At 38.8% G+C, this 16,124-nt stretch overlaps 1 protein-coding gene across 9 annotated transcripts in view; it reads left to right on the forward strand.

Moving 5' to 3' along the window:
• The window catches only part of CCSER1 (coiled-coil serine rich protein 1), a 620,227-nt gene that overhangs the window by 139,917 nt on the left and 464,186 nt on the right, over window positions 1–16,124 (forward strand). For all 9 annotated transcript variants that reach the window (XM_059844113.1, XM_059844115.1, XM_059844116.1 and 6 more), the window contains exon 5: window positions 15,674–15,794. In XM_059844113.1, coding sequence (XP_059700096.1) covers window positions 15,674–15,794 — 121 coding nt within the window. The remainder of the gene's footprint in view (window positions 1–15,673; window positions 15,795–16,124) is intronic.

The raw sequence follows: 16,124 nt of genomic DNA on the forward strand, positions 1-16,124 counted from the left end.
TTTTTCTCTTAGTTAACCAAAGTGCTTTTTGACATTATCAGTAACTTTGCTGATCAGATACTTTGTCAGCATGAAAATCTTAGTCAGAGGGTAGGGCTTTAACCGCGCACCTAGAAAATTCTTCCCTCCCACAGCATCACTGCAGTGTGAAAGGGCCCATGTTCCTTTTCAGGCCTCCTTGTCTTCTGGAATTTCTGCTGGGATAAGTCTGGAGCAGTACAGTGCTGCACCAGGAATGTATCTGGTAGTGTTGAAATCCCTAAACTCTAGAGGGTTTTTTGTTTTGGTTTTCATTTTTGTCTGGGATTTTTTTTTTTTAGTGTTCGTAAACTAACACTCTTGAGTCTCTGTGTGAGAACCTGCATAAATACACTCTCCTTAAAAAAAGTAAAGAAATATTCTGTTTCAGAGTAAAAGTGATACTTATTTGGTATTCAAGCCTTAAGAAACAAAAGAGGATTCTTTTTTCAGGCCTTTTATTGACTAGCACATCAGGCAGGGTGTATAGGTTTTTCTGCCTTTCCTTTTCTGCAAATCAAAACTGTTCTGTTGAATTTCAAGGCTGGAAGCTGGAGGCTGGAAGGCAGTACTAATGCAGAAGTTTCCTGAGTCATGGTTAGTTTAGACATTTATTGTGGAGCCTATCAAGGAAACCCTTTCTCTTTCACATCAGTTCATAATTTCTTCAGTTTTATTTGTACTTGTTTAGAAGACATTTTGTAAGTATCGGTGTATGTTACCCAAAAATTCCAAAAAGATGGCAGTGTCTTCCCATCTTTTAAGGACACGTCACTGGGCATGTCCCTGTCTGAGTGCCCTCCTGATGCTTGTGACCATATTGCTTTTAGTAGTAGTAGTGTCTTGCCCACAAACTTGCAGTGTTTCATTGTCCTCAGAGAAAGTATAAAACCCCAAATGGTTGGTACTTGCCTTGCTTGCTTTCAGCGTGTCATGAAGGCAGAACTTGGAGATTGCCTAACTACATTTCTCAGAGCCAAGTTTCAATTTGGTTTTGATGCATTCATTTAGAAATATTTCTTAATTTTCATTATATTCGTGGCAAGTTGGATATTTCACAACCCAGGAAGAGAGAGCAGAGCTGAGTGTGTGTTGTGATTGACTGTACAGTCTCCATACATCAGCAGGACCTCATGGATGCTTAAGTGCCACAGCAGGCTCCACATCTTCGTGTTAGTCTTTAACTGAGGTGTGGGAAACTCCTGCTGAGAACAGCTACTGGGCACATCAGCTGTATCCTGGATTTTACAGAAGGTTTTGCATGTGATACACTCTGTATACACCTTTCCACTGCAGTTTTTTTTTATTCAGAGGTGTAACTGGATGATTTTAACATAAGCCTGTTGCTGAACAAAGAAACTGGCGTAGAGATTTTATCAACTCAGTTTCTTTCTGGTTTGCTAACCCCTTCTACTTTGCTAACAGTTCTCTTGCTCTCAACTGGAATACAGTTACTTCCTCTGTGTTCTTCAGAGCTATGCCAACAGAAAAGCCACAAAGGGTCACATAAGTGTGACCCCCAGAACTAGTGGAAACTTCCTGCCCCATAGGTTTTATCTGCTAACTGAGACACCAAGCTGAAGGCTGTTAGTTCTGGCTGATAGAGCCAGAAAACCTGACTTCCACCATCCTGAAAAGGTGCCACTTGTTGGCTAGTTTTGTTTACTAATAGTTTAAATTAGTTATCTAAGAAGGAAACTTATATCCCTCAGTAAATGTGTGTCTTTGAGATCTCTATGGTCAGCCTTGATCCCACAGTTGTCCTGACTCCTTTCTAACTTAGTTTTCAGTCTTTAGCTGCTTGTTACTTGAATTCCAAGGGGTTGAGCAGGAGTGTGCTGGTCCTTCTGTCATTCTTGACCTTTCTTGTGGAATGAGGGGGCTGCATATATCTTATGTGAAGCTGCACTGAACCCATACCTTAGTGTGCAACCTTTGCTTCCTGCTCTGTCAGAAGGAGCTGTGGCTATGTAATCTTTCCTTTCTTTAATATTTTCTGTTCTGATATCATTAATACTGACAGTACAGCTCTGGGAATCATTTGCTAGTTAGATTGAACAGTCATTGTGCTGTCTTAGCATTGACAGGTTGCAAAATTTTTAATCTATTACTTCCTATTACAAACAAATTTCCTTAATAAATCCATTAGCAGATCTAAAAGTCAAAATAGATTATTGGAATTCAGTTGTAAGGTCAATCTAAAATTTTAATGTATTGCTTTTCTCTTAGCATTTTCATTTGTTGGTAGCAGTTCTGTACATAATCATTGCCATCTACATCGCTGAAACACTGGTTCAGAGGCTGACAGGGAAATGTAGTCAAATGAAACCTTGATCATGTGTTCTATCCCAGGGGATTGCAGCTGTCTCATAACTGTGTTTTATGCTTTATATTCTTAGACTAGGCAGTACCTCTGACACCAAAGCCAGTAAAGATATAGTGAATATATGTAGAAAAAGTAAAAGCATGCAGTGAGAAATCTTTGCTGAGTAGAAAATGTGTTGCCTGCTTTTTAGATCTAAATTGGTGCTTTAGCACATTTTATGCATGACTTCTCACATCAGAGTACAGGAATTACTCTTTCAAATGCAATAAAGATAATTTAGATAGCTGATTTCCCAGCTTTTTTATGCTGTTCAGTGTATAAAGCATCTAGCTAGTTCAAATGCCATTAGTGGATGCAAATTAACGATATAGGACAATTATAAGAGGTGGTTTTAAGGAAGATGATGTGATAAGTGTATTTCCTTCACCTTTTGGATCTTTATATTTTGAATATTTTTGTAGATTAACTGCAGAACATAACATTTATATTTTAAGATTTTATCAGAAGTGAAGTTTTATTTTGATTAATACATATGATATTTAAAATATTGGGTGACTTCCAAATAATTCTCCTTTTTGAGTTTGAGGGCTTCTAGCAAATGTCAAGTGTTAATCTTAAGCCTGCTCTTAAATTCTAATCAGCTAAGAGCATAATTGTTCAGTAGAGAGTGGAGTAAATTGCCTTCTTAAATGCAGTGCCTTAGAGAACTGTGGGAAGGAGGTTCCACAATTGGTGGCCACGTGCTCCAAAATGCAAAGAAGCGCTCTGCATACTGAAGATCCCATTAGTCACCCTCCCTCTAAGGAGACGAGGGTAACCTTTGTGCCCTGGTGTCTGGACTATTCTTGAGGGTAGTGGGACTCCTCCCAGTGAGTGCCAGGGTTCTAAATTACGTCGTGCAGGGGATGGCTGTTGACATTTGGCTGAGAATGGAGCAGTGTCATTGAGTGCTCTATGTTTCAGAAACTTTGGAGCCAATTTGTTCTGATTCTCTATGTAGGTTACAGTTTTTCTGGAGCCTGGACTTCTTTGTGCATGTGTTGTTTCTGTGTGCCACCCTTTAGGAGCCAGCTGCATAAATACACAGTAAAGGACAGTCTTGTCCCTTGAGAGCAAGTGGTGAAGGCTGATGGATAGAGCTGAGTTTTTAAAAGGTCACATCCCCTGATATGCAGTTGTAGGTAAAAGATCACTCCAGAATCACTGTGGATTAGGAAAAAAGTGGTTTGTTTTAATTTTTAGGTACCTCTAGAAATCTGGTCCACTTGCACTCGGCTACCTTTCAGCAGGATCTGTTGTACTTGACTGGTTCCTTGGATGCCTCTGGCATGACATCTGAAGTAAAGATGGAAGATTTCTCAAGGGAAAGCAGAACGTGGGGCTGTGAATGTGTTGTCACTATTTAAATAGTCATTAGGCCAGATTTTGCTGGATTCACAGATGCCCAACCAGTCTTCCATATTCATGAACACTCTTCATCTGCTTTGACAAATGGTGCTATTTGAGAATTGAGCTTTCATCTTTTTGCTTCTATTTAACCAGTTCACCTTGGGTTCAGAAATTCTGAGGCTGGTGAATCCAGAGAAAGCTCCAGGTGAATCTGGCAATTTAATTTTTATCTTCAGCTGGAGTGTTATTCACTGAAAATCAGTAGTGTAGATTTTACTCCTATTTTCTATACTTCTTCTGCTGGTTTAGAACATAGTGGCTTTTTCTGTGGAACAGGTTTTTGAGTTAACCTTCCTGCCAGCTCCTTCAGAATTTCCGAGTATCCTCTTCTGTAATCATAAAATTTAGAGCTTAGTTTATCACCTGGTGGAGAGCAAGAGGAACAGCATGTAGTTCCTTACTGTTGAGGGAGACAAGGCTAAAATATTTAGTGCAGGTTTTAAATCATGCTTTGTGTAAAATATCATGCTTCTCAAAAAAACATTTACAGTAGTTCCTCAAGTAAAAACAACAGTATTAGTGCTTGTGTAACTGCTCAGCATTTGCAATTCCTGTGCTAATATTGTCAGTGTGAGCTGCTGCATTCGGTTTAAAAAGTGCAGCAAATCTACCTGACCACAGTATGGCACTGTTTCCTTTTCAGAACCAAAACCAGAGGAAAGGTGTTTAAATCAAAGTTGAGGGATAATATGCAAATGTTTATTTTCTAATTATCTAGTCTAGTCTCCAAATTGTTGTTTGTCACTAAAAGAATACTGACTTGTTTGTTCATTCTTTGCTTTGCATTTGTTATCACTGGTAGAATCCAAACAGAAGCTGATGAATTTCTAATGGCTTGGCTTTAGCTGTTGCATTGCTTCAAAGGTTTGTATGACTGCCTTCTGTGGAGAACTTCACCCATAACACAGAGGAGAAGCAACTGAATTTATTTGAAAGTTAAAATTGTATTTGATTCATGTTAGGAATTTGAATTACTCTTCTTTGGTAATTTTTTGATGTTTAATGATGTTAGAAGAAATGTCATACAAACCTGGGTGGACACAACTGAGTTCTGGTATTCTGTTTGCAGCATCAGTCTGTCTGAATGATGCATTGTTGTCCTGTGGTGGTCCTCTCTCAAGTTTTTCAGACATTTTCATATGGGTGCCAGTGTTAACAGACATCTGCATGTGGTTACCTATAGGTAACTACAGAGGAAAATATTTTTTGAAGAAATTAACCCCATATAGTTTTATAACTCATTCTCTGATACGTGGTTCTTCTTTCCCCCCATTGAATTCTGTGGAGCTGTGTAAGTATCAATATCAGATTTGAAGATTAGGGCTAGTGGGAAATGGCATTCAGGTAACTTTCTTGAAGAAAACAGCCTCCAAAATGCTTCTGTATAGGCTAATGCTATTTTGCTTGCCGTGACTGCTTGTATAATTAGAAACACTGGCTTGAGGATTGGTCCAACTGGAGCATCTGTGTCACATCCTTGAAGTGTGATGTGGAACAACCAACGTTTATGACTCTTAACAGGTGGAGACCTCAGTTGATCAGGTCCAATCTCCCAAATAGCAAGGTGATTATACTTTGCCAAGTTGTGCTATGCAGCTTTAAAATATATATTTGGCAAATACACATCTTAGCTTTAATCTTAATTTAAATATGTCTGCAGACAGTCACCAATTTTGTTTAGTGTGTGGGTTTTTTCCCCCCCAATAATTTAATTGCTTTTAATGCTTCAGTTTGACTTCTGCTTATTTAGGGAGGTCTGGAATTTTCACCCATACAGGATCACATACAGTGTAGTGTATCTTCCAGTCATCTTTTTGAGAAGTTGGAATGGTAACCGAGTTGTGCTTGACTTCAGTGACTTCAAAGGCACAAATTCCACGTTCGTATAGCCTGTGCTTATGTTGGACATTTTTGCAGTGGCAGCACACTAAGTTGATGGTTTACTCTGAACCAAAACTGCACTTCAGAGGCATAGTGATAGTCTGCATTCTTTTTTCTAGGGCTGTAATCCTGCATTGGGCTCCATTTAAAAAGAGTTTGTAAATCTTCTGGTTTAGTGGCTCTTCAAGATTGCTGAGCTTGTGTCACATTCCTGTCATTTTGATCTCGACCATTTTTGCCAAGCACAATCTATTCCTATTTCAATTTATTTGTCTTTAAGGTAAAATATATTGCTCTCAAAACTTGCTTGGACTTCAAGCCCTATTGAATTTGGGTGTTTTTCTTTAGAATAGTTAAGACTTCTAGAGAAAGTGTGTACAGTCATCAACATCGTGATCAATTGTTTTATTGCTTTTCAGAAATATGCATATATATTACTTGGCATGTGCTTTATCTGCAGCATAGATGTCTGGCTAGAAGTGTGTACTTCTAAAAATCAATTGGAAAAATTATGCTGTTATTTTGACCATTAATGGGAAGAATTCCTCAGATCACTTACAAACCTGGCATAGCAGTGACCTGAACTCTTCAAAGTTTTGCATCAGGACTATAATATTGAACTTTTGGAAGAACCACAGGATGTGCTTGTGCCACATGTCAGATCAGATGATCCCAGTAGTTTCATTTGGCCTTGAAATGTAGTAAATCATATGCAGTGAGTACAAAGCATAGCAAAATCTGCAAGCTGTGCAAATGGGCAGACTTGAAACTGCAGGTACATCAAATAGTATTCTCTTTTTCAGTTTTCTTTGTGGCATGGGAGGTTTTGTATCATTTCACAACTACCTCTAACCTTTCTTGTCACATAGCCAACTTGTGAACATGATTTCCCTGATACTGCATACAAAGCTGTGAGAACAGCCTAGGAAATTTCTGGGCTGATTATCTTCTGGAGTCCATCTTCTGCTTGCTGTTGCAATGCACCTGTGAAGAGCCTTCACTTGACAGCTCTTTGAACATCCAGGTGTTTTTCCCTCCCACCCAGGTTTAGTGGGTGCCTGCCATAGGTGCCCACAGGAGGAAGGTGTTGTGTATTCTGTCTTATCCCATCGTTTAACCTGCTCTTCCTTAAAGCCTCTCCATGTCCCCTCTTGGTTCAGAGGTCTTTCACTAGGGGCTCCTGCTGGCCTGTCCCTTTGCTGTGGGAGTGCTGAGTGGTAAGACTGAGGGTGATAGGTATGTAGGATTGTTAGGATTACCTACCCACTTTACTCATTTCTTCCCTGCTTTGTGGTTTCACGGGAGCAGTCAGCTGGAGCAGTAGCCAGCTGCTTACTTGTGCATGCTGGTTTGTAGGATTGTTAAATGCCTGCATAAACACTTGGGCTGAAATTTGCTTTCTTGTATGAGTGTATCACCTTAAAGGGAGCAAAGGTATAGAATAAATGGCCTGCATTTTATAATAAATATGGAAAATATCTTCCCTGAGCAAAGAGTGAGATCATTGTTACAGAAAAATTTCTTTCAATGTCTGGTGTAAATTTCTACTGTTTGGTATGTGAGTGACTTCTGTGAAGGCAGCAATGCGTCTGGAATGGCTATGACCAATGTGCTGTAGTAGGGACTGATCACTGAGTTGCTTGTCACTGGGGTTGACAAAGGCTGTCATTCTGCAGCTGAGAAGTTGTACAGCTCTACTGGCAGCTGTACCTGGTGCTCCTGCTAGAGACTGCCAGCACGGCTATAATAGAAAGCCAAATAGCCTCATACTCCTGCAAAGCAAAAATACCTCATGTAATTTTCCTGGTGAGCTTTTAGAATCTGCAGGGAAACCCAACAGTATGATTTTATTTAATAATTTCTCTTGGGCAACTGTACTTTTGGAGGTTTTTCTGTGTATTAATTGCTGAAGTAAATTTCTGATGACTACAGCCATTCAATACAAAACACAATAAATTAATCTTGCTTGCCTGTCAGTCTTTATTTCAGCTAGGCCAAGAATAATAGTTGAAGCCAGGAGACTGTGCTCCTGAAAACACTTGCTATTGAGTTTTGACAGTTTTACTTGCAGTGAGTGACAGTCGAGGATATTGTTGTTAGAGTAGTCATTCCTTCAGGGGATTGTATTATGCCTACAGAAATGCCCTGCAGGCCTTTTTATATTCCTTCTTTTAAGATGCCAGTGTCACAGTCACTCCTTTTTCTCTCCTTTTCTTGAAGGCATCACATAACATAAATAGAAACCCAAATGTGATCAAAAGCAGAACTAAAACTATTATTCTCTTGGCTGAAAAAAGAATTTTGAGGCAGACCGCTCTTGCAGCTGGTGGCATCCCTGTTGGGATTTCCTACATGTCCTGTAGGAAGAGAGATAAAGGTTTCCCAGTTCCTGGTACCTTATGGCTATTACCAGGGCACGGCTTTATGCTTGCACCTGAAACTGGCACTTTCAGTACTACCTTTTCCATTCTTATTGGACAGCTGGAGTTTTGGGCTGTTCTGTTTCCTTCCATCACCCATGACCTGTGGTGTTTTTTGTTCTTACTACCCAGTGAGGCAGCTTTGCCAACAATGGCAGAGGCTACCAGTAGGGGAGGTCTGGGTGAACCTCATTTCCCCCACGAACCAATGTGCAGCTATATTCTATGGTAAATTAATTTAATGAATTTAACCAGTTGTCTTTAAAAACTCTTTGGGAATAAACAGATGCACTTGTTTGGCCTGTGTGGTGATTAGTACCACGCATCCTAGACCAAATGACTAAGCCTCCACCTTTTATTCTAATAGATATTCATACTGTTTAATTATGAGGCTTCCTGGAATTTGTCAGAGTTAGATATGATTGGTGGGATTCCAATCATTAGTCCTTCATTATAACCTTTCCCTCACACAGTTGTGTATTTATGCACACAGTTCTTATTCATGCTTGTGTCACAAAACAAGTCATAGGCTAGAGGGCTAAAAATACAGGCCTGTGACATCATCCTGACTGATAGTGCTGCCAAAAGCTAATGAAAGTTAGTAGTCATTTTAAAAGTTCTATTATTAACACTTAACCAATGATTTTTGACATTGAGAAGTGATATCTACCTACTGGATAGAGAATATGCCTTTATTTTTAAAGGCTGATTTTTCAATTCCTGTGTAGGCTGCTTGGAACAATATTTGCTTTACGTAGTTCACTGTGGATAAGAAAGTATTTCAGAAGCAGCCTCAAGCACAAATAGATGTATTTAGAATGTTTTAGCTGTGCAGTAGTTACAGCTGAAAAACTAACCCACTTAATTTTCTGGAAGTGCAGTTACAGTTTCTCCTGGTCTTGTTACAGTGATCCATCATTGCAGGAACTTCAGCAAGGAATGGTTGGTTGTGGAGAGGTCAGCAGGGTGACCTCTCCACAAAACCTATGAAACAGGTTTTAAGCAGGAGCACTTGCAGATAATGCAGCCTGTAAAAGAAATGGCTGGACAAGTATCCAAAAGAAGTCTGTAAGGGTGAAGGGGTAATTTGTGCGTTGTCTTCTCCAACACTAAAACTGGGGAGGGGGGTGGTCGGATGAAACAAGCTGGTGGCAAGTTTTAAGTGGACTGATTGGAATATTTCTTCACATAAGCCATATTCAGCTTTGGAAGTCTACAGGACACTGTGAATACTGCAAGTTCACACAACAGTATAAGTAACTGAACAAACCCATAAAATCCCTGAGGGATTAGTGAATACAGGCACAACCACTTTGTAGAAGAAAGTCTGCCAGTCACTGTAAGCTGCGGGAGGCTGCTTGAGAAGACTGATCAGGATCTGCCTCAGGAGAAACCAAACTGCAGTCGTTCTCTCAATACAGTGGAGTTAACAAAATGTGCAAAAAGTGGGTCATCAGTTTTGTCATTACCTGTGTGATTATTTTAGGAGTTGGTGTTTCCATCCCTTACCATGTCTGTAGGGTTGGTCCTTAGGTGATGAGGGCATACCCTTTCATTCAGCATTCCATCATGCATGAGCATTGAAAAATTACAGTTTAATTTCTTATGCATGGGGTACAAGTCACCAGACCCAAATTTTACTTGTGGCTCTTACTGTGTTATCACAGTGGCTTGTGACAACAAACAAACTTAGGAAAAAGGGAGCACATAATCCAAGGGTGCAGATAGGCACTGCAGAACTGTTGGTGTGCAAGAGGAATTCCCTGGCTCCTGCTTAATGCTGCATTTTGTAACCTTCATGTTTGTGTGCCAAGTGTAGATAGCACAAAGCAGCTATGTGTGTGCAGCCTTTGTGTTAAAAGAGCCATGAACCATAAGAACCTGATAGAAAGTATTTCATTTGCCTAAAATGGGCCTGTAATTGTAGCTATTACAAAATTTCTGATTGTGACTATGTTGTGTTTAAGAACCAGGCCTGTGGTTTTATTGCAAAATTATTACAGCAAAACCTTTGGGGACTGTGAGCATATACACTCATTCTCTTAAGTATTCACTTGGCCAATATTGTGAAATGTAGCTGTTTCTAGGGAACAAGGGGCTCTAGAAAAACTGTTGAACTAATAAAAATAGAGATTCATTTAGTTTCCTTTTTTCTCCAAAGACCATCATCAAATCTAGGATCAAGCAGCAGGAAAATTAGGCTTTTTTATTATTATTTTTAATATTGAACTTTTTCTAATATAAGTAGATGGGCAAAAATAGCTTTCACATAAAGTACCTTGACCTTTTGTGTTGTTTTAAAGAGACTGAAAGTCTCCTTGGGCTTTAAGGTTTAATAACAAAGTAGTAAAAGACTTTATTGTTTTTCTGGGGCTGAGAAAGAGTGTATGGAACTGAATTCATGCACTTGGTTTTGCTGAAGTGTTTTGTGCAGGTGATGTTTGGGGTTGATGGTGAGACAAATCAGAATTCTGGTTCTTTTCTGAGCCCTCTGAGTGACCTAGGACTATCAGAGGCCATATCTGTGCAGTCAGGAATGGATTAACCTGGTGGTCAGTCACAGTTCTTCCTGCACATACCAGAATTAAAAAGACTGGATTTCAAGATCCTCTCTTATATGCTATTTCTAATGTCAGCAGCTTTCCTGAAAAAATAACTTCAGTTGCATGTTGTAAATGTTTTTTTTCCTTTCCTCAGCTCTTCACTTGTTCTAATATACTGAAGGAATTTCCAGTGTATCCACTCTTCCTTTTTGGTTGGTTGGTGTGTTTGTGGTTTGGGTTTAGTTAGCTTGTTTGTTTTAGCAAAAGCTCTGTTTTAAGTGTAACAGTTCTTTGTCCTGAGTTTCCTTTGTCTGAGGAACCTGTATAGGGGTTAGATATTTTGCAGCTTTTGTTCAGAGTGCCTTAGAAGGTGATTCATCTCCTCAGCCTTTTCATGGCAGAGAGGTATTTAGGAAACCATGTGCCAAAATGTTCTCAGTGCCGGCAATGAGATTGGCGTTCCAGAGTTATTGAAACATGTCTGGCCTTCAGTAATAGAAGGGATCTGGGACTGGATACTTGGCATCCAGATGTTGCTCCCTCATTCTCCAGTCACCTGTCTCCTACAGTGGCAGCTGACTGATCTTTCAGGGTAAAGCATTTAGTGCCTTCCATGCTCCTGGCTGCTTGCCTAGTTTTTTACCAAAGCAGAAAGATTTTTGGTATAAAACAGCATCTGTTTCCAGATTTGATCTGTCTCTTGAATGATGAGAGCCGAAAATTTTAAATTTGATAGGCATAAATGTAAATACTTTGGATTGTCAGGATAAGTGCCCAGATTTCTGAAATCCAGAAATACTTCACTGTTTTTGTGTCCCTGTGTCATGATTCCCTTATGCTTCACTGCACCCTGCATATGAACATCTCCCTTCTGTTTTCTCTAAGCAGGTAGTACTTGCTGCTAATTTCATCTTGCATCTTGTGTCAAGGGAGACTTTTTTTGATAGCAAGCGGTGATAACCAGATTTTCTTTCTCCTCAATTAAAAAAAAAGGAGGGGGGGAAGTGTGTACAATTAAGTGTTTGAGATAGATGATGTAAATGACATCCCTAGAGCTTAAAAATTTTTTTATTCTCTGGAGAAACACATTCTATTCAGTAGCTGTTGAAGGCTTCCTACTGTCCTACTATTTAGGGAATTAAAATTTTTTCTCTGGTTGGTTCAAAGTAGAAGAAAAATGTTTAATTAGTCATTCTCATTTTTCTTGAAAGAAACAGCAAAGAAAAAAAAAAGGCCCAATGTTTTTCTTCTCCAGATGTAAAGATCTGTTTTGATAGTGAATGATGTTCTGGGACTGCCTAAACCAGCTAGGGTAAATCCAAGCCAGCACTCCTAGTGATAAATACATGGGGTACTTTTAAAACACTTGGCGATGGAAGAAAACAAGCTGCATGCATCATTAAACTGAAGGATCTGGGGAGAAACCATGCAGCTTCAAAAGTAGTGCAGATCTTTTATAACAGTAGTCTGTGAAGTTAAGAGTGTTTGTTTTCCCTTTCTGTCGAGCACTCCTTTACATGACTTGTAATTTGTAGGTAGTGTCTTTTGTTTCACTAAGAAAAATATGGTTCTATAATGATAACACGTAGGTATTCCTCTGGTTGTGTTATTTCACTGCAATTATTAGCTTGTTCGTGTAATGGTTGAGTTGCGAATAAAGGACTGAAAAATACTATCTCACTTGCATGCAAATTGCTTTTTTTTTTCCCTGAAGATACTCAGTGTATAAAACATTCTGAGATACTAAACATTAGTTTCTTAAAGAAACTGCTAAAGGTAGTATAAAATTGATTGAGTTTTCCCCTTGTTGGTAACTTGTACAGTTTTTTCCACAATTCTGCATCAGGAATAATGTAGTAGGCTGAGACAGCTGATTACGTTGATGGCTTTGCTAAACACTAACTCAGATGACTGAAAATTCTGCTTCCCTTACCAATTCATGTGGGAAGGCTAAATTTTTAAGTTCTTGCTGGATGTTAAGGAACAAGTTTAACGTGTGAGAGGATTTATGATTAAAAGGAGCGATCCCTTAGAGTAATTGTTTTTCTGATGGTTGTGATATTTTGAGGATTGCACAGATTTCATTTCATAAAGAATACAGTGTGTAGACATCATGAATGGTCTTTTTTGGGGTAACTTCAGCCACTCATAGATTAAAAAATGAAGTTGTAGAAACGAAACTTCGTTTACGAGTTGGAAATGTAAAATGCAAAAAGTCTTAAGTAAAACAGTGCCCATCCCTGTCAGTGTTAAAGTTGAGACTCCACATTCAAACACCTTCTCATTATTTTAATGCAAGTTATGAACAGATAGCAAGAGCATACACTCCAGGAGGTGAAAATTACTTGCTGCTATGCCGTCACTACTTCATGACATTTTAGTTAATTATACTGTCCTATAATGACTTATGACTGTGCACAGAGAGTTGAGATAAAAAGGAGGAATTTTAGTGATTTTCAAAAGCAAGACCAAAGAGTATTGCTGTCTAGAATGGGGGGATAATACATTCCACCAGCTGCAATCACTGGATGACCACGGGGTTTGTCTCCAGCTGTAAATTAGGGGATTATACAACTCCTGTATAGCATTAATTATTAAACAAAAGCAGTTTCACAGTTTTATTCATTCATGAAATTTCTGTACAGAGTGGGAGACTTGCAGTGTCTTCTTTGTTACTCATGATTCCCTCTTTTATCATTTTTTGCATTTTTTGTAACTGCTCTGATGGACAGTGCCTGATCTAAGCAAACCCTCCCCTGTGATGCTTGTCACTTGTTCTAAAGTAATAAATTGATACTCTAGTAATAATACAGGTCCTCTGAAGAAAAATATGTATTTTCTCCATCCTTTATGCTCTGTTTTACCAGTGTTTCTGGTTAAAACTCGGGTGCTGAATATCACTGGTGTACTATGACAAGCCTATTTTTTTGCAATTCTTTGACTATAAATAAAGAGACAGACAGACATGAATGTTCTCTTTTGCACATACTCCGTTGCTGGTTGTAATGAGAAAATGCTGTTTTGTAAATTCCTTGGTGCCTACCAAGCAGAATCATGCTAGTAGATGGTCTACTTGTCATACATAACGCAGTAGAATGTAAAATCACCAAAAATTCCATTTTTTCTTATGCTGTCTCTTTAGTTCAATGTATTTTGCATTAGTTTCTTCTTAATCTGTTGAAAATCAAGCTATAACAGAAATCCTACTTGCATACCTGCAGTCAATGTAGCAAGTTCACTTTGTGAATGACTGTCTTTTGGAGGTGTGTGTCTATGATAGTGACAAAGTATTTGAGAAATGCTGGTTCCAAAGAAAAAAAGGAAGGTAAGGCAAGATACTGGGCATCTTAGGTGGCTTAGTTACTTAGCACAGTGTGCACATTAACATTTAAAACGCAAACATAAACCATGCTGGACAACATCGGATAAATTAATCGCAATTACAAGCACTCCCCAAGAGGTTTCCTTTCTGACAGAGCTGCCTGTGCTCCAGCCATTTGTGCTGCTTGCTGAATGGCTCGGAATTGCTCAGAAAGCAGAAAAAGACCTTTGTAGAAATATCCAGCCCCGACCTGACCTGTTCCTGTCAGTGTTTCGGGGGTGTTTGTGGAGCACCAGTGTGTCTGATGGTGTGGCTGAGTTTGGGCTGAAGGTAGTGCATGCCCTCGGGGTAAAATGGCACAGTTGGTTGTTCTTGACCTAGTCAGGTCAAGATGGGTGAAGTTTTACTCCAGTTTTACTTCTTTTGTAAGGGGAGCAGAGGCTATGGCAAAGGTGTGTTGTCTGTGGGCAGTAAGGAGGCACATGATTGTGGAGAACGGAATAACAATAAATCAGTGCCACGGTTGAATGTTCCCAGCTGTACCAATCTTGCATAAATGTATGTACTTGTGAAATGTGTTCTTCCTGGTTCTGAATTGCTCAGAATTTGCCACAGTCATTCTGGTTTTACAGGCTATGTTATTGGCTCTGTGGGCATGTGTTCACTCTTCATGAAAGAGTTCTGTATGTTATAAAATACTGTGTGTCTTTCTGTTTAAACATAGGCCCCCACATTTCTTCTTGCTTGTATATAATACATTAAAGTACCAAATGTAAGATGAGAAGCTGTCATGCTTTGTTTAATGCAACCAACTCTTAATTTCAGCTTTCATTTGTTTCATGCCTTGGCTGTAAAGGAAATGTATAGCTTCAAAATCAGTAGGAGTGGTCACTGCTAAAAGCTGAATTACTAGCACCACTTGAAACTTAGAATTTAAGGATGTTTGTGAATTATAATAGATATAATTGTCTGTTCAGAGGTCAGAAACTTTTGGATATTAGTTTATTAGTTCTAATTGATCCAAATGCTCAGCTCAAGTGTATGATCATTCTTCTAGCTCTCAATATTGTCTAAGTTGTAACATTCGGCGCAGTAATACAGATACAATTTTTATTAAAGGGGAAAGCATGACTCATTATATCACATACCACTTCTAGACCATTTGGATTTGGCCTTTTTGGAGTAAAATGAGTCATAACAGTTAAAAATGAAAAATAAATCACTAATTAGATTTTCTTAAATCTCTTTTCTTACAAAGTCTAAAATTTTTGAAGGTAGGAGGTTTGCCTGGAAACCACTCTTTATTTTCACTCTTATTTTCAGTCTGTGGTGAAAAATATAACTAAGAAGTGAATCATACTCTGATGTCATTTATGAAACATGAGTCCTTTTAGGACTCAGATGCACCAATGAGCTAGAGCAGACTGACAGCAGATCTTGTGCTAGGTAAAACTTAGTGACTGGTCAGTCAGTGGCAAAAAATGTGCAAAGCAAGCCCGTTAGGAAATGTGAAAAATAATGGCATTTTCATTGCTTGTGGCCACAGTGAAGCCTGATTATTGTTTGCATTTGTGTTTATCACAGTAGGAATATATATATATATATATATATATATATATATATATATATATATATGTACTTTTTTTTTCTTTTTTCTTTCTTTCAAGTGGAAACTGAGTTTACTGTTTAACACTGATACTTTTTATCTTTGCAGTGTGCCGGGAGGACTCTTACCAGTCAATAGTGTCATGTGCTGCTGTAGTACTCACCCCTGTGGAGACCACAGTGGATGCAAGGAAAAAGGAACAGATGATAATGCCTGATGTGTCCAAACAGTGAGTTATTCAAATAACATGATCTTTTACAAGTGCAATTTAAACACCAGGCCAGATTCCTTCTCATGGATATGCACACACACCCTCCTTTCTCTTTCATCTGGGCTTTCATAGGTGTTTCCAAAAATAGAAACTGGCCTGAGGCTAAGCTGCTGCTCCTGTTCATTAGCCTACATTTTTTCCCCAAGACTTTTGGTAATGACATGTATAGAGGGAATGGGCCTTTATATGCCAAGAAACTTACTTTTAAACAGGTTTGATAAAGTGATTCTTTTTATTTAAATAGTCCTTCCATTCTTGCAAGTATTTGATTTTTATAAAGACAGTGAT

Source organism: Haemorhous mexicanus, chromosome 4 (assembly GCF_027477595.1).
Source record: "Haemorhous mexicanus isolate bHaeMex1 chromosome 4, bHaeMex1.pri, whole genome shotgun sequence".
Lineage (NCBI taxonomy): Eukaryota > Metazoa > Chordata > Aves > Passeriformes > Fringillidae > Haemorhous > Haemorhous mexicanus.